This window comes from Podarcis filfolensis (assembly GCF_964270895.1).
Source record: "Podarcis filfolensis genome assembly, chromosome: 15".
Classification (NCBI taxonomy): domain Eukaryota; kingdom Metazoa; phylum Chordata; class Lepidosauria; order Squamata; family Lacertidae; genus Podarcis; species Podarcis filfolensis.
Window position 1 is genome coordinate 14876840 of NC_139618.1, and position 20821 is coordinate 14897660.

The 20821-nt window shown below is 46.2% G+C and overlaps 1 protein-coding gene across 1 annotated transcript; it reads left to right on the forward strand.

Moving 5' to 3' along the window:
• Nucleotides 1-1156: 1156 nt before the first annotated feature.
• On the forward strand, nucleotides 1157-20637 carry LOC310750303 (eosinophil peroxidase-like). Its single transcript, XM_083588184.1, has 14 exons — nucleotides 1157-1295; nucleotides 1579-1656; nucleotides 5937-6030; nucleotides 6969-7144; nucleotides 9339-9465; nucleotides 9857-9986; nucleotides 11077-11283; nucleotides 12108-12426; nucleotides 14214-14374; nucleotides 15401-15644; nucleotides 17222-17395; nucleotides 18138-18375; nucleotides 19348-19553; nucleotides 20426-20637. Exons 1-14 carry the CDS (start codon nucleotides 1289-1291, stop codon nucleotides 20443-20445), a joined length of 2181 nt encoding a protein of 726 aa, XP_083444310.1. The 5' UTR covers nucleotides 1157-1288; the 3' UTR covers nucleotides 20446-20637.
• The last annotated feature ends 184 nt before the right edge of the window (nucleotides 20638-20821 follow it).

The following is a 20821-nucleotide window of genomic DNA, read 5'->3' on the forward strand; positions in this document are numbered from 1 at the left end:
ATAACCTTTAAGAATTATTGAAGAACAGATGAGGTCCCTGCAGACTGATGGCTGGCAAATGTCCCCATCTTCAAAAAGAGGAAGATTTTTGTAATTCAGATCAAGTAGACCCACCTTATTTCTTTAAAGTTATTAAAACCATTTTTAATATTGTGTTTTAATTCTTGTAACCTACCCTAGGACCTTGGGGTGCAGGAAGGGTAATAAAGTGTTGTAATAACAATAACAGTAGTAGTAAGGTAAAGGTAAAGGGACCCCTGACTGTTGGGTCCAGCCATGGCTGACTCTGGGGTTGTGGCACTCATCTCGCTTTATTGGCCAAGGGAGCCGGCGTACAACTTCCGGATCATGTGGCCAGCATGACTAAGCTGCTTCTGGCAAACCAGAGCAACGCACGGAAACGCTGTTTACCTTCTCGCTGGAGCGGTACCTATTTATCTACTTGCACTTTGACATGCTTTTGAACTGCTAGGTTGGCAGGAGCAGGAACCGAGCAATGGGAGCTCACCCCGTCATGGGGATTCGAACCACCAACCTTCTGATCGGCAAGTCCTAGGTTCTGTAGTTTAACCCACAGCGCCACCCGCGTCCCCAACAGTAGTAGTATTAGTAATAATAATAATAATAATAATAATAGAAGAAGAAGAAGAAGAAGAAGAAGAAGAAGAAGAAGAAGAAGAAGAAGAAGAAGTTGTTGTTGTTGTTGTTGTTGTTGTTGGTAGGGGGTTAGCCACTGTCTTATCCAGATGCTTTCAGATTCTCAAAACAAGCTCTTTCCTTCCTTTCAAACAGATTCACCGTTTCCCTTAAAATATCCCTTAACAAGACTTTACAAAATTAGATCACAGTGCCAAACTGGCACAGCTCAGTCCCAGGAAGCCTTTGGTGAGGAAACACTCCGGGACACAGAGTTACTCATTCTGGTGGCGAAGCCTGCAGAGCATCATGTACCCCGGCTGCAATCGTCAATCACACTCAGCAATTAGTTTTGGGGAGCAGTGAGGCAACACCCCAATTCCTGTGCCTCCAAATGACCTGGGAGAAACCCTCTGGCCATAGACTGGCCTCCCCCACAGCTGGGCAGAGCTTGAAATCTGCATTCCTGGAACAATGCATGGTGGGGCTTCATACAGCAGTCAGAGCATCTCAAGGGGGTGGGGCGGAGAAGGGGGTGTGGCCTTTCCTCCACCAATCCAGCTCCTGCGGACAGTTCCTCCTGCCATCCAAGGGGTGTGTCCAGGTATAAAAGTGTTGGTGTCCAAGCCACAGATGAGCAGAAGCGTCAAAGATGGCAGGTGAGTGGTCCTTACCCCTCCAAATGCTTTCTGGTCCTAAATTCTAGGCGAGTCAGAAAACTAATCTCCTATTTCAATGATAATGCTTTCTAAATGTTATACAAATCTCCGCCTGCTTTTGCTCTTTTGGGTGGGGGGGGAGACAAATGTTGGAGCAGGTGGGGCTTTCACAGGTCTGCTGATGAAGAAACAGTCATGCACCGAAGGAAACTGCTCTTGAAACATTTTTATATTTTTGGGGGGCCAAATAAAATTGTCCTCTTTCTTTCTCTCGCTCTCCAAGGTGCACAGCTGCTCCTTGTTCTCCTGGGGTGCCTGGTGGCCACAAAACCTCTCCAGGCAACAGATCTTCCTCTCCGTGGTAAGGCCCTTCTCTTTTTGCTATTGCTTTTAAAAATAATTATATTTGGAGAGTGTTTTGTTAACCCACCTATCCTCCCTCCCACCCCGCCTTAACCGGACCAGATCAAGACATTCTGATGCCCTAAACTATTTCAAAGTTAAGAGGCCCCCATAGCAGTATCTTTTAAAGTGCATTATTGGAACAGAAAGCACAATGAAAAATAGAACATTGATATTTGCATACACAAGCAACAATCTCACTGGAATACTTATCTTGCAAAAAGTCCATTTGCATTTGAGAGGCTTTTAAATGAAAGTACCTGGAGGTTTCCTGCTTAGCATGTAGCAGTGTAGTCAAAGATTCAATAAAGAGCATCTGCAGGAATTATTTGCTAGAAGGGATATGGAAGCTGTAAAAAGGCATCTAGATTTTCTACCATCTATCCCATTGTAAAAACTGAGCTCGGAATAGAGAAATATTTGCCTGAGATTACTTCCCCTTTGCTTCGCACGGCGTTTAAAGTTCCAGACAATCAAAATTAACTTTCTAGATGGACGATACAAAAATATCCCTAGAGAACAGCGATTCCGCATCTTCGGGTGCCAGTCAGTTGAGGATACGAAACGCTATACAGTGGTGCCTCGCAAGATGAAATTAATTCGTTCCGCGAATTTTTTCGTCTAGCGAATTTTTCGTCTTGCAAAGCATGAAATCCCATAGGAATGCATTGAAAATCAATTAATGCGTTCCTATGGTCAAAAAAAGTCCAAACAAAGCCAAATTTGGTACAACAAGAGTTTATTAAGTGCTCTTTAAAGTCACACATACTGTAAAGAGCATTTCAAAATTCAAACCCAGAAATTTTTTTAAAAAACAGCAGAGTGGCCCAATGGTCACAGAAAATCATAAAAATGCAGGGAAAAAAAACAAGCTTCCAGATTCTTGCAAACCCCTCCCCAACTGTTCCCCCAGCCACCCAGCACACAGAAATTCAAATCCAGAATTTTTTTAAAAAAACAGCAGAGTGCCCCAATGGTCACAAAAAATCATAAAAATGCAGAAAAAACACACACAAGCTTCCAGATTCTTGCAAACCCCTCCCCAACACCAAGTCCTTGAATTCCAAACACCCCAACCCAAAATCCAAAACCCCCCCAAAAAGTTTTAAAAGCTTAACTTACCAAATGGCTGCAAAAGAAGTTTTGGAAAAGCTTCAAAAATCACCAAAGTCTTTAAAAACCTCAAAAAAGGCTACTATGTACACTGCGTTCTATGAGTTGCTCCTCGAAGTCAAGTCGCAACTGTATTAACAGTGTTAAGAAAAAGGAAACAAACTTGCAAGACGTTTTCGTCTTGCGAAGCAAGCCCATAGGGAAATTCGTCTTGTGAAGCAGCTCAAAAAACGGAAAACCCTTTCGTCTAGCGAGTTTTCCATCTTGCGAGGCATTCGTCTTGCGGGGCACCACTGTATGCTATTTTGTAAGCTGTAGGAAAATCCAAGGGCTAAATACTTAAAGAAATTCCTTGACCCTCTTGCAGGGGTAGGCAAACTAAGGCCCAGGGGCCGGATGCGGCCCATTCGCCTTCTAAATCTGGCCCTCAGATGGTCCGGGAATCAGCATGTTTTTACATGAGTAGAATGTATCCTTTTATTTAAAATGCATCTCTGGGTTATTTGTGGGACCTGCCTGGTGTTTTTATATGAGTAGAATGTGTCCTTTTATTTAAAATGCATCTCTGGGTTATTTGTGGGGCATAGGAATTCGTTCATATTTTTCTTCAAAATATAGTCCGGCCCACCACGTGGTCTGAGGGACCACGGCTGAAAAAGGTTGCTGACCCCTTCTTCTTGTCACCCTCAGTGACATCAACAAAATCAAGTATCTGCTGTCTTGCTCGGTCAAACCAGTCATGCTCAATGCAGCAAAGTTTGTGATAAAAACGTCCCAACTCAAGAAAGTCCTTGAGTCCACTTTTGTGCTCTGAGATAAGAGTCACCCATGTATACATGCTCTACACATTACAAGGATTTTATCACAAATGTTTTAATTTGTTTCTGAGATTCTTTGTTTACATCTTTTCTTCTTTTTCTGTTTTTTTTTTTTTGGCTGTAATCTGTATTCGATTGACCAATAAAATTTGTTGTGTTGTTATCTGTTTGTTGCTTAGCATATAAGACAACTCATTTCTGCACAGATTTATAAATCCAACAACAAATATTTCTGCAGCCAGTAGGTGTATATATATATATATATATATATATTGTCATATCAGAATGGTAAAGTCTGATTTGGAGTATGCTTTCCTTTTAAAAATAGCAATTACATAAACTTGAAATTTAGCGAACGAAACAAAAAAATGTGTTTCAGGCCTCTTGTAATCTGGGTCCTCAATTGGAAGTTTTCATAATTTGTGCAATAAATCCAGCACTGTTCCAAACAGCCCGAAACATTCTGCAGAATAGCCAGGGATAAATCTGTCAACAGAAGAATTTCAGTTGCTTCAAGGAAACCTTCAGATTTCCTGTGTGTTGCAACCTGTAGCTGCTAGAAGGCCTGTAATTCGACCTGTTTCTGAACAATGTGTGCAAAAACCTGCTGCATCAGTCCTGCTCCCCTGCCACCCCCCAAAAAAACCAGAAATTGTGCCAAGTTTCCTCAGGAAACTCCACTCTTTTTTGTCGCTGGAGAACATTTTGCTGTTAGAGGCCTACATAGCTGAAATGACCCATGAAATGAAACACAAAAACATCCTTTGAAATTCCCACTTCTCTGAGTTTTGCAATGCGCTTCTGCAATGCACTCTCTCACTGGATCACTTTGCACCAGCTGTTCCTCTGCAGTTTGAGTTCTGCTTCCCTCCCCACCCGCCATGGAAACAACTGCAACCTTCTGAAATCGTTCTAAGCTGTGCATGCTGTATTTGCTTACGGGACCCGCCTAGCAGCATGTTACAGTCTGCCAGAGGGATGAGTCCTTCGGATTCTCTCCAAAGCTTCTGTGGCTTAGCTGCTGTCCTTAACTGGAAATTTGCTTTGCATGCTGCCTCTACAGCATCCAAGCCTCTGGAGAACTGTCATTCTGTAATGGAGTTCTGGGGACCTGTATAACAGAGAACTGTCTTGCTGAACTACAGTTCTCTGGGAGAAAGCCATGTCTAAAATGGCCAACTTTTAAACTGGACTCAGCTCCTGTGCTTTGAATGGGTTAGCAGGCGATGTTACTTCTCTTTGAGCAGGGAGAAGCCTCGCCTGCAGATTTCTGTCTATCAGGCTGCTGTTAAACTCCTTAGAGCAGACCAAGACATTTTTTCCTGCTCAGCTGGCAACCCTGTCAGCATAGAACAGCTCTGCTCAGAGAGCTACGCTGATCGCTGATCTACTCCCAAGTCAAGTCCAAGGTGTTGCCATTAGTATGTGAAATACATTCTTACAAAGGCAGAGTGGGAATTATGTGGCACTTGTACAGTGAAGGTGCCTGCCTGATTTCAATAGGCAGGGAGTTCCAAAGTGTAGAGGTGCTGCCACACTAAAAGACTGAATTCTTACAAATGCAGTACAGGTATTATGTGTCACCTGTAACTGTGCCAATTCCGGAGATCAAAGCGCTTGAGTGGGCATATGTGGGGTGTGGCAATTTTGCAGATAAGCTGGTCCCAAAAGCTTTATTCATGTACAGTTGTACTTTGGTTCTCGAACGGCTTAGTTGTCGAACAAATCGGCTCTCGGACACCGCAAACCCGGACGTAAGCGTTACAGTTTGCGAATGTTTTTCGGAAGCTGAATGTCCAACACGGCTTCCAATTGACTGCAGGAAGCTCCTGCAGCCAATCGGAAGCTATGCCTTGGTTTTTGAACAGTTTCGGAAGTTGAACGGACTCCCAGAACGGATTAACTTTGAGAACCAAGGTACCACTGTATACTAATAGGACCACCTTGAACTTTGCCTGGTATCAAATTGGCAACCAGTACAGCAGGACCGTGCAGAACTGGGGGTCGGCTGGGTACACTTGCCCTGGGCCTCAGAGGGCTATGTTGTTCAGCCCCCCCCCCCAGGGCCTGCCAGACTTACACAGTCATGCCAAGAACAGGACTCCCAGCCCCAGGCCTCAGACAAGCTCTCTGAGCCCAGGTATTACATGCTGACAATATCTCACTCCTGTTAGCAATTATGCTGCAGCTTTTTGTTCTAAGTGGGAGGTGCAAACAACACCCCTTGGTTTTAAATGGAGGCATTTGATGCAAGATTCTCCTCTTGGACAAACCCAGACTAAGGGATGGTCTCTCTCTCTTGTTGCAGCCATTGGGAAGATTCTGGACACCTCAGACCTTCTGAGGAGTGTAGAAGAAGCAAAACAGCTGGTCGAAGATGCCTACAGACGCACCCAGCAGCGGTGAGGGCTGCGTCTCCTCCCTTCTCCACACAGCCACAGTGGGTTTAGCTGTGGCTCCTGCATAGCAGGGGGTTGGTTTGGATGACCCTTATTGGTCCCTTCCAACTCTACAATTCTATGATTCTGCGTTTCACAGGATCGTGCCGATTTTCATGAGAAGGAGCTGGGTGTGGCCACGATGGCAAGGGTCATAACGCCGCTGTCCATGAGCAAACTGGGTGCCTAAGGTTGCCAGCTCTTTTCCTGGCCCCTGCTCCTGTGCATTTAACAGCAACGCTGGCAAAGTGCTTGTCCTTTACTCCATACCGCATAAAGTTTCAACCGCTAGGGTTGACAGATCAGGTAATTGTTAAAAGGAGAAGTGGACAACTCAGGCTGCTGTTAAAGGTGTAGGAGCAGGTAAGTTGACAGCCTTACTTTCTGCTTTCTCTCCTGACTTTCCCCAGTTTGCTGGAGAGTTGCTGCATTGTGTTTCAGGTGGAAATTCGAGCAGAAATCCTTCAAGAAATCCTTCACACACAGGGGAAGGCTACCCCTCCTGTATATCTGCTTGCCGTGCCCCTGTCAAAAAGATACAGAAGCCCTGCAAGATCAAAGTGATGCAATCAATAAAATTGCATTAAACTATCATTTAACAGAATTTCTGTGCCACTTAATTTTAGACATGGTTGGAGGCTTATTATGAGATAATCAGAAAGTCATTATGGTATTGTGCTTGAAATAGCCATGATGACAGGAGCAAATAAACTTTTCTGGCTAGTTCAGCAATAGAATCCTCTATTAGAGTCTAACCCTCACGTATTACAGGAGACCAAGAATTAGGAGGTGCTCAGGGCATCATCCAGACTGACCCCAGCAACCAACAACAATATAATGAAATGTGCTTTCAAGTGCTGTTGCGTGACAAAGCTTCACTCAACTGTTTTCTGGCCCTCCAGCTTAAATGAGAAGCTGCAGAGAAAGAAGGTCAACCCCACAGATCTCCTGGTCTCCTTCAAGCAGCCCGTGGGAAGAACCAAGGAGGCGGTGAAAGCAGCGGACACCATGCACGTCACCTGGGCCCTCTTGAAACAGAAGCTGCAGCCGGCAATCCCCGGGGATTTCAACATCACAGGTAGGTGATGGAGGAGGAACCAGGTGCACTTCTTGTTTCAAGATGAACCAGCCTATTTCACACACTGTTCATCAATGCACGAGATCCAGATTTCAGTTCTGCAGCTAATCTCCAGCTAAGTTGTGTGTGCGCAATTGCATACGCTAGGCCAAAGTGTGCAAAATTATGCACACTTTATATTAATTATCACATTTATTTCCCACCTTTTCCTCCAAAGCAGCTCAAGGTAATGTACACAGACCTCCTCCCTCTCCATTTTATCCTCCCAACAACCCTGTGAGGTTCATTAGGCTGAGAGGCAGTCTAGAAGATGGAGTTTAGACAGCAATCAAATAACACAAGTTCCTATCCCAGACAGCCATTTGTAGAGAATCATGGAATTGTAGAATTGGAAGGGATCCTGAGGGTCATCTAGTCCAACCTTCCGGGATGCAGGAATCTCAGCTAAAGCATCCATGACAGATGGCCATCCAACCTCTGCTTAAAATCTCCAGTGAAGGGGGGTCCCCAACCCCCCTCCCTGAGGGAGACCATTTACAGTCTGCAGTTTATGCTCATCAACAAGTTTGATGGTGTGAGGGGAGTCCTCTGTTTTCCTTCTTAGCTCTGATATTGCTGTCTCAGTCAGCTGAAAAAGAGTCTTTAGGCTTCAAACCTTGTGCCAATTTTGTTTTAATTAATCACCCCCCAAATGTCCTATTGCAGGGGGGTGACCCTTGGGGTCCCTTCCAACTTTACAACCCTATGATTCTGTGATTGCCATTCTTTATTGCACCAGTTTGTCAAAGAAGCACTTGTGTTATGATAAGAGAAATATGCTTTCCACAAAGGTGTGTGTTTTATGGAGCAAAATTGCTTACAGAAAGCTGTGTGTCATGAATAACGAGAACTAGAATGCCGGTGGGTTTTCATGCGGCTTACTTAAAAAATAAATAAGTCACCAACTGATGTGGAAATGTAGGGAACTGAACTTGCGGCTTGGAAAATCAGAAACTGAGAGAAACTGAAGCTGGCGTGTTTACCATCTCCCTAGTGTTGGGAAGCCCCCACTCCCACCCCAGGCACGCCTTAGAAACTACTTGAAAGGGATCTGCACAAGCCACTTCCATTTTCCCAGACTGGGGTTGTGAAAGCGTGTCGGCCACAGGTCACGCAAAAGATGCTTAGTCAATGAGGCACAAGAGCCTGCTCTAGAAAGAGGAAACAGGACCAAACAATCCATTTTCTCCCCTGGTGGAAACAAATGTATACGAAATACATTGTTAATCTCAAGGTATGCTTTTCAAAAAGCATTTTATCCTAATACACACACACACACACACACACACACACACACACACACACACACACCTGCTTCTGGTGCTGTATTGCGAAATTCACAAGAGTGTGAGATGCAAAGGATAAACTCCAGCTTCTTTAACTATGAACCCCAAAATCTGGGATCGCCTCAAAACTGATGCCAAAGTTTTATAGTAGTTTTGTAGCAAAAAAAAACCCCACAGAGTAATTGATATGTCAAACCCGGGTTCGTAGTTAACACCCCCAAACCCAACATTGTCTGATCCCCTCAAAACCAGCGCCAAAGTTTTGTAGTCATTTTGTTGCAAAAACCCCACGTTTTGTAGTGCCCCACAAATGGAGTCCTTCATATATCAAACCCAATGTGCTTTCTGCAAAACCTTTGCAATAGTTTGGCGTCGGTTTTGAGTGAATCAGATGATGTTGGTTTTTTGGGTGTTAACTGCAAACCCCTGGGTTTGAAGTATGAAGCACTCTTTGTGGGGCGCTATAAAACATGGGGTTTTCATCACAAAACAACTACAAAACTTTGACACTGGTTTTGAAGGAATCGGACAACGTTGGTTTTTGGGTGATCCCGAGACCTCTGGGTTTGATGCATCAATTACTCTGTCTGAATACCAGTTGCTGAAAACCACAGGAAGGAGAATGTCTGTTGCACTCAGGTCTTGCTTGCAAATTTCCCATAGGCCTCTAGTTGGCCATTGTGAGAACAGGATGCTAGAACACTGGCCTGATCCAGCAGGCTCTTCTGATATTCGCATCACAAAATTCTGATCTGGGTTTATTAACGCAAGAGGTGTAGTAAATTTGTTCAGTTCACTTAAAAACATGGACCGAATTAAACCCTTGCGTGTCCCTAGCTGAGACCTCTTCCATCTCCTTCCTGCTACAGATGTTCTCAGTCCAGGCCAGATGCAAACTATCTACAAGGCGTCTGGCTGTGCCAAGCAGGAACAGAGCCCATTGCAGTGTGATTTCAATAGCCCTTTCCGGACTATTACGGGAGAATGTAACAACAGGTAAGCTTCTATATCCAGCATGTCGGCTTTTAAAAGCCCAGCCCAGCCATGAACTCATTTGGTGAGCTGCTCACAGACAGGACCATAGTTCAGTGATATAGGCAGCGCATCTGCCCTGTGGACAGGTTCAAACCCTGGCAGCATCTCCTGGTAGGACTGGGGGAAAGGCCTGGAGAGCTGCTGCCAATCAGTGTAGGCAATATTGAGTTGATGGAACCATGGTCTGGCTCCATATAAGGCAGCTTCCTAAGTTCCTATTAGCAATGGAGGAGAAAAACCATGAACGCCCCCCCGAGTGGGATTTAAATGCAATAAATAAAAATAGGATTCTCCCCCCCCCCCTTGCTGCTTTTTAAAAATGAATCTCTGTGGCCCTTATGGAACATTTCAGGAGGATTCCTACCTTAGGGGCCAACAACCGCCCTTATGCCCGGCGGCTTCTGCAAGAGTATGAAGATGGCATATCCCTCCCGCGTGGCTGGACGGAAAACAAGACATATTATGGATTCCCCCTGCCCTTGGTAAGGAGTCAACCACAGCTGTGCTCTGCTTTGCAAAGCGGATTTCTGAACGGTTGCTCAGAACGGGTCAGGGTTTTAGGAAAAGAGAAGGGATGATTTTTTAAAATCAGGACGGAAATCCTGACAGGATGGAAATCCTGACAACAGGAAATGGGAACAGAAGATACAAAATGGGTGAATTAATGAATCCATAACAAGAAAATAACTATGGAATATTATATTATTTTATTATATGATCACAGCAGAGAGACACTTTTGTGGAGAAAGACAGGAAGACTTATTGTTGTTTAGTATGGAGGAATAGTTGTTGAAGTTATTGGAGACAAAGTTGACATGTTTGATTACAGAAAAACCATTGCCGACACATTTATTAATAACAATAATTAGAGAAGCCCTTTTGGACTTTTTGTGTGAAAAGGAAAATGAATTAATTTGAGATATTTGGGTTAATAAATATTACTGCCTAACAGATAGTAGATCAGTTGGATGTCATTCTAGAGTGAATGTTTTGAATAATTCCTTTTATGTAAGTGACAGACAGAAGATCAGAAGTCTTTTTTATTTTTCTTCTTTTTGAAAATTTTACTTGGGTGTCCTCTGGACCATTTTTGGAGCCCAAGCGGGGGGCAGGGAAGGATTTTAGGGAAAGAGGGGGAAGGTGGCAAAGTGGATAGGAAAGTGGCACCTATCACAATGCATGTTATAATCTGTGTTCTTCTATCATAGAATCATAGAACTGTAGAGTTGGTAGGGACCCCAAGGGTCATCTAGACCAACCCCCTGCAATGCAGGAATCACAGCTATGAATTTAGCCTGGTAACAAATCAGCAGACAGTGCAGATCTCTGAGCAGTGGTGCTATAGGCTGACAAGGTCTCACTCCTGCCAGCAACTGTGCTGCCGCATTCTGCCCTTGCTTTAGCTTCTGAACTTTGACTGCTGGGGTGTTTTTGGCCCCTTCAGTGAATCTGGATCAGTGTGAGGCCTTTTGGGGGTGTCCAGGCTCAGGGTCCGCAAGTTTACAACCATCAGCCTTGGCGCTTGGAATCAGTGACCGAGATCTGTTCCTCTGTTATGTCTTGGTAATGCAGGTCCGGGCGGTATCCAACCAGATTGTTGCCTTCAACGACAAAAGACTCACCGACGACCCATTCCGATCAGTCATGTTCATGCAATACGGCCAGTTTATTGACCACGACTTGGATTTTGGGCCCAGTACTACGGCCACCCTCACCTTCATCAAAGGAGCAGACTGTGAAAATACTTGCGCAAAGGCACCCCCTTGCTTCCCCATCAAGGTGCGTGAAAGTCCAGGATTCGTTCTACCCTTTTCCAGAAATGCAACCTGTCTGATACAATAGTCCACGGATCCCCGACACAGATAATCATAATCATAATCATAATACTTTATTATTTATACCCCGCCCATCTGGCTTGGTTTCCCCAGCCACTCTGGGTGACTTGCAACAGAATATTGAAATGCAATAGGCTATTAAACATTAAAAGCTTCCCTAAACAGGGCTGCCTTCAGATGTCTTCTAAAAGTTTGGTAGTTGTTTTTCTCTTTGACATCTAGTGGGAGGGCATTCCACAGGGTGGGTGCCACTACTGAGAAGGCCCTCTGCCTGGTTCCTTGTAACTTGGTTTCTCGCAAAGAGGGAACTGCCAGAAGGCCCTCGGCGCTGGACCTCAGTGTCCGGGCAGAATGATGGAGGTGGAGATGCTCCTTCAGGTATACTGGGCCGAGGCCATTTAGGGCTTTGAAGGTCAACACCAACACTTTGAATTGTGCTTGGAAACATACTGGGAGCCAGATTGAAGGTCACATACATCATCATCATCATCATCATCATCATTATTATTATTATTATTATTATTATTATTATTATTATTATCCCACCTTTCCTCCAAGGATCTCAAGGTGGTGTACATAGTTCTTCTCCCCATTTTATCCTCCCAACAGGGTTCTGTGAGGTAGCCTAGGCTGAAAGCCAAACGTCACCCCCATGGCCATTGTGGGGAGGATTCGAACCCAGGCCTCCCAGGTCTGCCACTCTAACCACTAGACCACCACTGGCTCGCTATTTCATTTTTTAAAAATTATTATTTTGTGGGGCTGCAGATCCCTCCTAATGACCCAGTGAAAGACCCCAAAGGCTGCATGGCCTTCACGAGAGCGGCCCCCGCCTGCAACGGGGGCTACGCCATCCGCAACCAGATCAACGCTCTGACGGCCTTCCTTGACGCCAGCATGGTCTACGCCAGCGAAGTCGACTGGGCAAGGCAACTGAGGAACGCCTCAAGCAACCAAGGGCTGCTGGCTGTCAACCTGAACTACACAGACAAAGGGCTGGCCTACCTCCCTTTCGGCAACCCGCCAGGCTTCCCAGAGCTCTGCAATAAAACCAACACGACAGCAAAAATCCCCTGTTTCTTTGCAGGTAGGTCTGTTTATTTTTATACTGAATCAGACCCTTGTTTCACACTGACTGGCACCAAGGGCTCTCCGGGGTTTCAAAAGAGGGGATATTCCCAGCCCTGCCTGGGATTGAACCCAGGACCTTCTCCCTAGCACAGAGCTATGGCCATGTCCTTTAAAATAAACCAACATGCTAGTCCTCATGATTCTAAATGAAGGGCTGATTCTGCATGTAAGGCAGATGTTCTGTCACAGAGCTCTGGTCCTTCGGCTAAAGACCAAGTAAGATTCTGGTCCCCATTGTTCTTGATTTGAAAAGGAAGGTATTTTCTACTGAGTCAAATCGCAAGTCCATCGAGCTCAGTATTGCCCTACACCAGGGGTCGCCTGGGCCAGTTCACTCCAGTGGAGATCCCTCCGTGGGCCGGATCACGTGCGTGCCCGCGATTTCCGGTGCCTGCACAGACACAATTTTCAGCAACGCTGAAGTGAGTCCCCACGCTGCACTGGTTTAGCACAGCATGCAGGGATTCGCCGAGCGGGCGGCTCGGGAGCAGCTCGTGGGCCTTAGGTTGCTGACCCCTGCACTACACTGGCTGGCAGTGGCTCTCTGGGATTTCAGGCAACCCTACCTGGAGATGACATTGGGGATTTGAACCCAGGACCTGCTGCATGCAGAGCAGGTGCTCTTCCACTCAGCTATGCTCCTCTGGAAACCTGTAAGGAACAGCTGAGGGACAGTCTCTCAGCCTGGAGACAAGAAGGCTGAGAGATGTTAGGAAGCCATCTTCAAATATCTGAAGCGCTGTCGTCACATGGAAGGTGGAGCAAGCTTGTTTTCTACCCCCCGGGGGTAGGACCTCAACCAAGGAATTAAAATGGCAAGAAAAGACACTAAACATTAGGAAGAACTTCCAGGTGGTAGTAGATTTTCAACAGGTCTACCTTGGACCCTGGTGGAATCTCCTTCCTTGTAGGTTTCTAAACAGAGGTTGGACGACCATCTGCCAGAGATTCCTTAGCTGTGGTTCCTGCTTTGAAGGGGTAGATAACCCATGGGGTCAGGCTTGCTTAGTGGGGACTCAAAAAAGGGCCTTTAGGCTCTCAGTGGCTGCTTCCAGACTTTGGGATTCCCTCCCTAGAGAAGCTAGACTGGCTCCTTCCTTGTTGTCCTTCTGCTGGCAGGTGAAGATTGTTTTATTCTGCCAGGACTTTGAGGACTGGCTGTCTTTTAAGGGAGGACTTTTGATAGTGCTGTACTGTTTTTATTATTTGTATTTCGATGTGAATTTTATATTGTTTCAATTCTATTAGAGTTTAATTACCTCTTTTTGTTTGTTTTTGTTTGTTTTTGTTTGTTTTTTGCTTTCTTATTTTTTTACCAAAAACAAAAACGGCAAAGAAACGAAACAAAAACAAAACGAAAAAGACTTTAATTACTTCTTATTGATTTATCTTTTATATATTTTTAGCTCTTTGTCTTTTATCTGCATTGTTTCAATTTGTATAAACCACCTTGAGTCCCTGTCTGGGGAATTGGTGGGATATAATAATAATAATAATAATAATAATAATAATAATAATAATAGGAAGGTAGATAGATAAATAGATAGATAGATGATAGATAGATAGATGATAGATAGATGATTAGATAGATAGATAGATAGATAGATAGATAGATAGATGATAGAAGAAGTCTTGCTAAAATGTTGTGCCTTCAGAGAGGCTGTGCTTTCCAAGTTGTTTCTTACAAGCACAAGGTGGCTGGTTGGATCTAACAAGGCTTCCTTCTTCTCTGGGGTCTTCAAGGGGACAATCGTGTCAACGAGATGCCAGGTCTAACTGCCTTGCAGACGCTCTTCATGAGGTTCCACAACCGCATGGCCTCTCAGCTGAAGATGCTGAATCCGCACATGGATTCAGACACCATCTACAACATAGCCCGGAAAATCAATGGAGCAGTAATTCAGGTACTGGTTGAGACAGCAGCCCTGTGACGCTAAGAAATGAGGCAAGGTCTTGTCAAGATGCAAGGCCGGTTTGGAAACACCCCCGCTGTGTTCAGTCCAGACTACTGATGTTCATGAGTTTGGGATGGGGTGAGCTAGCTGTGGAGAGGTATGGCGGGTGGGGTAGATTCTTATCTCTGTTACCCACCAAGACCAACCTCAGTTCATAGGGGATTCTCTTGGAATAACTAGGTCAACCACCTACTGAAACCATTTTTGGTATGCAGAGTGAGTGGAGTTTAAGCTTGACAGAAAGGCAGTGTAGTGTAGTGGTTAGAGTTTCAGGCTACTTGGACCTGGCAGGCCAGGGTTTAAATCTCTTCTCAACCTGGAGCCAGTCGCTGCCTCCCAGCCTAATCTGCCTCACAGGGTTGTTGTGGAGATGAACTGAGGAGTGGAAGGGCCTGTCCACCACCTTCAAGCCACATCCCAGTGACATGGACTGGCTAGATGCAGAGGAAGGGCACCAACCCCCAAGGGAACCCCCAGGAGAAGAAGGCTCAGAGCCTGGGGATTGTCGGTAGGATGGCAATGAGCGGTCCGAGGGAGAAGATGGAGAAGACTGGGAGGGCTTGGTGAGCGAGAAGAGTCTGTGGCAGAAAAAAACCCAGAATTAGAAGCAGAGGCAGGAGAGGAGGGAGATCAAGAGGCAGTCTGGCTGGTGAAGAGGCATGTGTGTCTCTCCTTCCTGCTACTATAAGCTCCTTTCTCTGCCCCCACCCCCGGTCTCCCAGGACCAGAAGAGGCATGAAGCAAGAGGAGCCAAGTCAGACACACAGGTGCAGTCTCATATTGCTTGGGAGAAACCCTGGACGGGACTTAGGCAGCTGTGGGAAGGTGGTGACCTTCAGTCCCTGCAACTGCCTCATTGGGGCAAGACCTACTGGGATCACTAGGCCTGTGCTGTTTTGGTTTCTTTGAATATGTTTTAAGGGAGAACTTTGGTGTCTGTTTCTCTTCACACTCTCCTCTGCTTCTACATTCCAGAAAATCACCTATAGCGAATACCTGCCAGCCCTCCTGGGTGACGCATTCCCTCGTTTTGTGGGTCGCAGCACGGGCTACAATGACTCCGTGGACCCACGGATCGCCAGCTCCTTCACCAACGCCTTCCGTTTTGGGCACGCCTCAGTGCGGCCTGTGGTGTTTCGCTTGGACAGCCGCTACCAGCTTCAAAGCGAGACCCCCCTCGAGAAGGAATTTTTTGCTTCATGGAGAATCATTCAGCAAGGTATGTCCCTCTTGGGCAAGGCCAAGAAGAGGAGGGGGAAGGCGGTGCAAACCTCCGGGGCCCTGAGGTCCGAAAAAGGTCGTGGGGCCCAACCATGTTGCATATGGTTTATGTCATTCTTAACAAAATAATGTATTTCATGCTCAATGTACACGCCATTCTGAATAATGACTTGCAGACTGCAGACTTGTGCTTTGACTGTACAGCGGTGCAGCCTTGTCTTATTGTGTGCCATCACATCTGTATGTTTTTGTAAGTGAAGACAATGCAACTACAACAAAGTTGTGCAATACACATTGTGTTGTGCTACATGTACAAGGTTGACGTTTAAAGTGTATCACCAGCTCAGCAACTAGTGGGTGCTTATATTATTGATATTAGTCATTAGGATCTTAATACAGTCCTGCAGCCAATTGGAAATTGAGTTGGATGTTTGGGTTCCAAATAATGTTTGCAAACCGGAACACTCACTTCCAGGTTTGCGGCGTTTGGGGGCCAAGGTACAACTGTACTGGGGAAGGGGGATGGCAAAATATTTCTCTCCAGTTCCACTCTCAGCAGCGTTTTCCAGAGCCCAAAGTGCCCTTGGGGAGTTCTGTGTCAAAAGCCATCCTCTAATTCCTCCAGAGTTTTCTTCCTCTGTGAAAGAGGCTTCTTTTTCTTCCTCTCTCCTCCCTGCCCCTGTGAGCCCTGTAGAATATGCAACTCCATCATCTAGTCCTTGCCCCGTCACATGGTATTTTCCGTATGATTTTTCCATCTATCTCAGATTGCAGAAAGCCCATCAATTGAGGCTAGGGTACTTCTTCCCATATGCGCCAGCCCATACACTTAGCAGTGCAGGAACCTCCAGGCCACAGGCCACGTTTGGCCGGCAAAGGTCCTAGTTTTGATGCACATGGCGAATCTCCCCAAAGCACATACCCTCCTGCTCCACAGCTGAGATTGTGTGTGACATCAGGAGTGGGCAAAAGTGAGGTCCCGATTCTTCCTCGGTAAGCAGGGCTCGCTGTCAGGACCTCCCTTGAGCAGTTGAGGGCATTTGCTTCCTCTGTTGGCAGGAAGCAAACTGAAGCCAAATCACTTCCTTCAGGCCAGCTTCAAAGGGGCTTGCTGTAGCATCAATCAGTGGTTAAACCCTGCAGGATAGCTCAGTTGGTAGAGCATAAGACACTTGATCCCAAGGTTGTGGGTTCAGGCCCCAATTTGGGTGAAAGATTCCTGCATTTCAGGGAGTTGGGCTAGAATTCAGCAGTTCTCAACCTGTGGGTCCCCAGATGTTGTTGGACTACAACTCCCATCATCCCTGAGCTCTGGCCTTGCTAGTTAGGGGTGATGGGAGTTGTAGTTCAACAACATCTGGGGACCCACAGGTTGAGAAAGGCTGGGCTAGATGATCCTTGTGGTCCCTTCCAACTCTAAAAGGTACCCTACTTGCACAGCTGCAGGCAGGTTGTGGTCTGGAAATCCAGTAGAGGCTACAGGTTCAGCAGGTGGGGGGAGATGGAGGTCCCTCAGGCAGCAGCTAAATGTGCCAGTGAGCCATAATTTTGCAAGCAGATGTTTTGTTCTTCCAGGAGGTATTGACCCGCTTATCCGAGGCCTCTTGGGTAAGCCAGCCAAACTGGTGAGGCCGGACCAGTTGGTGGTGGATGCTCTCAGGGACAAACTCTTTGAACAGATCAGGAATGGCAGTGGACTAGATTTGCCCTCCCTCAACATGCAGCGAGGCCGAGATCACGGCCTCCCAGGTAAGGCAAGCAGAGCCTGCAGAGATGTTGGAGACTGTTGCTCAATGACCAGCCGGTGCAGAGAAATGTCTGAAAGACTCCTCCGCCAGCCTCAGTCCCCTCTTGAGAAACTCTCAGGAGCTGGGTACGGGAGGCCAGTGAAGACAGAGAGTCTCCGAACCAAAGAACCTAGGAAGAGCCTGCAGGATCAGAGCAATGGCCCATCTGGTCCAGCATCCTGTTGCCCTGATGGTTGGTTGATGGATGAGAAGCCCACAAGCAGGAGCTGAGCAGAACAGCCCTCTCTTCACATCCCAATAGCCTCCTAGTGGGATATAACCAACATGTTTAACTCTAATTAATGCATGAAGGGGTTAAGACCATAGAGTAAGCTGTCCTGTCAGGCTTAGCTAGGTCACACACCCCACCTTGGGAGGAAGCTCTATGGAACTATTTGTTCCCCTCTTTCCACAATAGCTATGCTTTGTCTCCACCATCAAAAGCAGGAAGCCTCTGAATATCAGTTGCTGGAAACCGCAGGTGGGGAGGGTTGTTGCTGTCGTGCTCCTATTCCCTGGCAAAAGTAAACTTCCTGGCAGACTGTATGCCAGGGAAGGGGTCCCACCCACTTGGGTTGGCTGCATTATAACAACGCCCCTCTAAAACCCCACTCCGCTCTTCTTTGCCTGTGCTAGAGTGCCTCTTTTGCACTTCAGATGCCTTGAAATGAACCCAGCTTTTGATATCGGTGCTCGTCCTGCAGGTTACAATGCCTGGCGGCAATTATGCGGCCTTTCCCAACCCAAGAATGAGAACGAACTCGCTGCCGTCATGCAGAACCGCAATGTGGCCAAGAAGTTTATGAGCCTTTACAAGACCCCCAACAACATTGACCTCTGGGTTGGGGGCGTGGCAGAGCCTTTGGTCCGGAATGGCAGAGTTGGCCCTACCTTCGCGTGCATCATCGGAGACCAGTTCCGAAGGACTCGGACCGGTGACAGGTGAGCAGGCAGAGGAAGCCCAGAACCTCTGTGATTTTCTGTTTCAATTGACTGGTCTTCCTAAGTAGCTTACGTACACCCGCCATTTCATCACAAAGACAAGCAAATTACAGCCCATAAACTAGTGGCAAGGCCAGCAGGAGATGGTTATTTTGTTTTGCTTTTCATTTATTTTCATAAAATCTATACAAAACAAAAAAAAAAAACCCTCAAAGTGGTTTACAAAAAAGGGGAAAAATTAAAAACCATTCTTTAAAGCATATGAAAGATAAAATCAGCAATAAGTGAAAAATAGATTAAAATATACTGCAGCATTCTACATGTCTGTGTAGGCCTGTCTGAACAAAAATGCTTTTTTAGAAAATATTGTTCATTTTCTTGTTACAAAATCGTACACACTTAATAATAAAACATGACACGACTATTGAAAATGGGGTCCAGTCAGTGATGTGTGTGTGTAAAATACTAAACATATTATTTTACGGTACCTAATCATGAGGTAATTACAGTAATCTATAATAAATACCTTCCAAAGCTTTTACAAATTTTGGGCCGGATCCAAATTTCTTAACTACTTCCATTAAATAATTTGGTTCTATGCAATCAAATGCTTTAAAAATATCATGTGTGAGACTTGCTAAAGTAGATGATGTTTTCCTGCTGAAAGGAAGAATGTTAAAAAAAAAAATCCTTATTGAATCAGTAATTCTTCACCCTCGAATAAACCCAGATTGGACTGGGTGTGTGGAAATGTCAATAAACGTTTTAAATCTATGGACCAGAATGACCGGAGAGGTTTTATAATCTAGATTTAACAAGGAGATTGGTCAGTATGACTCAGCATTGGTAGTGCCCGGTGATATCTGATCCCCACTTCTAGATGGGCCCTTTTTGGCCTGATCCAGCAGGCTCTCCTTTTGCTTTCATGGTGCCAGGTGCTAGGGCACTGACCCCTTTTCTCTTTCCCCTCAGATTCTATTATGAGAATCCCGGCGTCTTCACCCCATCGCAGCTCCAGGCCCTCAACCGAGTCTCACTGGCTCACATAATCTGTGAAAACACCAACATCCGTGAGGTGCCACGCAATGTGTTCCGGGCCAACAGCTACCCCGGGGATTTCGTCCGCTGCAGCACCGTCCCAAGGCTCAGCCTCTTTGCCTGGAAGTGCACTTGTGATTGTGAGTCTGTCAATGGAGAGGGATATGTGGCAGGGAGTCCCACAGGCTCCCACTGCAACTAAATGCTTGCTGGATTTGACCACGGGAGCCTTGGTCCTCCACCTTCCATTTCCTCGTTTTCCAAATGCTTGGAGTTTACAAGGGCGTAACTTACTATCATGATCACCAGTGCTTTTTTTCTGGTGGTTCTCAATGGTACACAGAACCGGTATCTCTATCTATCTGTCGTCTATCTATCTAAAATAAAGGGTCAAAAGCCAGTGTCAGGTACGCTGGCAGGCAAGGGAGTTTTCCCCTCCCCTCCGGTAGCTTCCGATAAGAAGTAACAAGCCTTTGTCAGGTTTATAGTCTGTTGTATTTACAACAACATACTGAGAGCAACATCAGGCCGCCCTCCCCACGGATGGCAGTTGCTCACTCTGAGTCCTGTCCCCTTCCGCAGCAAGAAGTGCACCACCGGCCACCTGTCCCTCCCCTGAGCTTCCATTGTTCCTGGACCCTTTCAGTCCTCCAAGTTCTAGAGGAGGGAGGGACTTCCCCGCCACTCTCGATTTAAGAATCTCCCAAAGGCTCCCTCCCGCCTGGTTGCCTAGCTACTATCTCAAAACTGTCCAGCTCTTCCCCCGACTGAGCAGCCTCTGAATCTGCTGGTCTCTCTGCTTCTGGGAATGTGTAAGGTGGGGGGGATCCTCCTCCTCCTCCTCTGTCAGAGGCTGCTCTGTCTGTGCCTGCATTCCTTCATCTCCGGAGTCAGGCCAGTCTCTGGCATCTGATTCAGACCAGCCCCTGACAGCCAGGGCAAAGAAGTGCATCTTCAGCATCTCTCTGGGGAGGGAGCTCCTTTAATCCTCTTTCTCCCCTTCTTCTCTTAGCTGCAGATGGCTCTTGTTGAGGACGGAGCTCCTGTGGATCTAGAACTGGGACCTGCATCCCCAATAAAGAAGAAAGGCCTTCGCTTGGCTCCAGTTGGATTCTTGCCCCTGCTCACGTCCCACCTACTGTTTTGGAAATTTGCAGGGGCAGTCCTACCCAACCTTGCTTTTCGCGACAAAGATCCAGAATAAAGCAGTTGCTGTGTGATAGATACATTTGTTTCCACCTCAACGAGACATGCATGATGTTGCTAAATAACAGCTACCTGGGTGGTTGAAATGGCTTGAAATAAGTTTGGTTTACGGTTATGATTATGATGGCATGAGGTTGTTTTCTGTCTTCAGAAAGAAAACTCTCTGTATAGACACTTTTTCAAAACAAAAAATATATGGGGG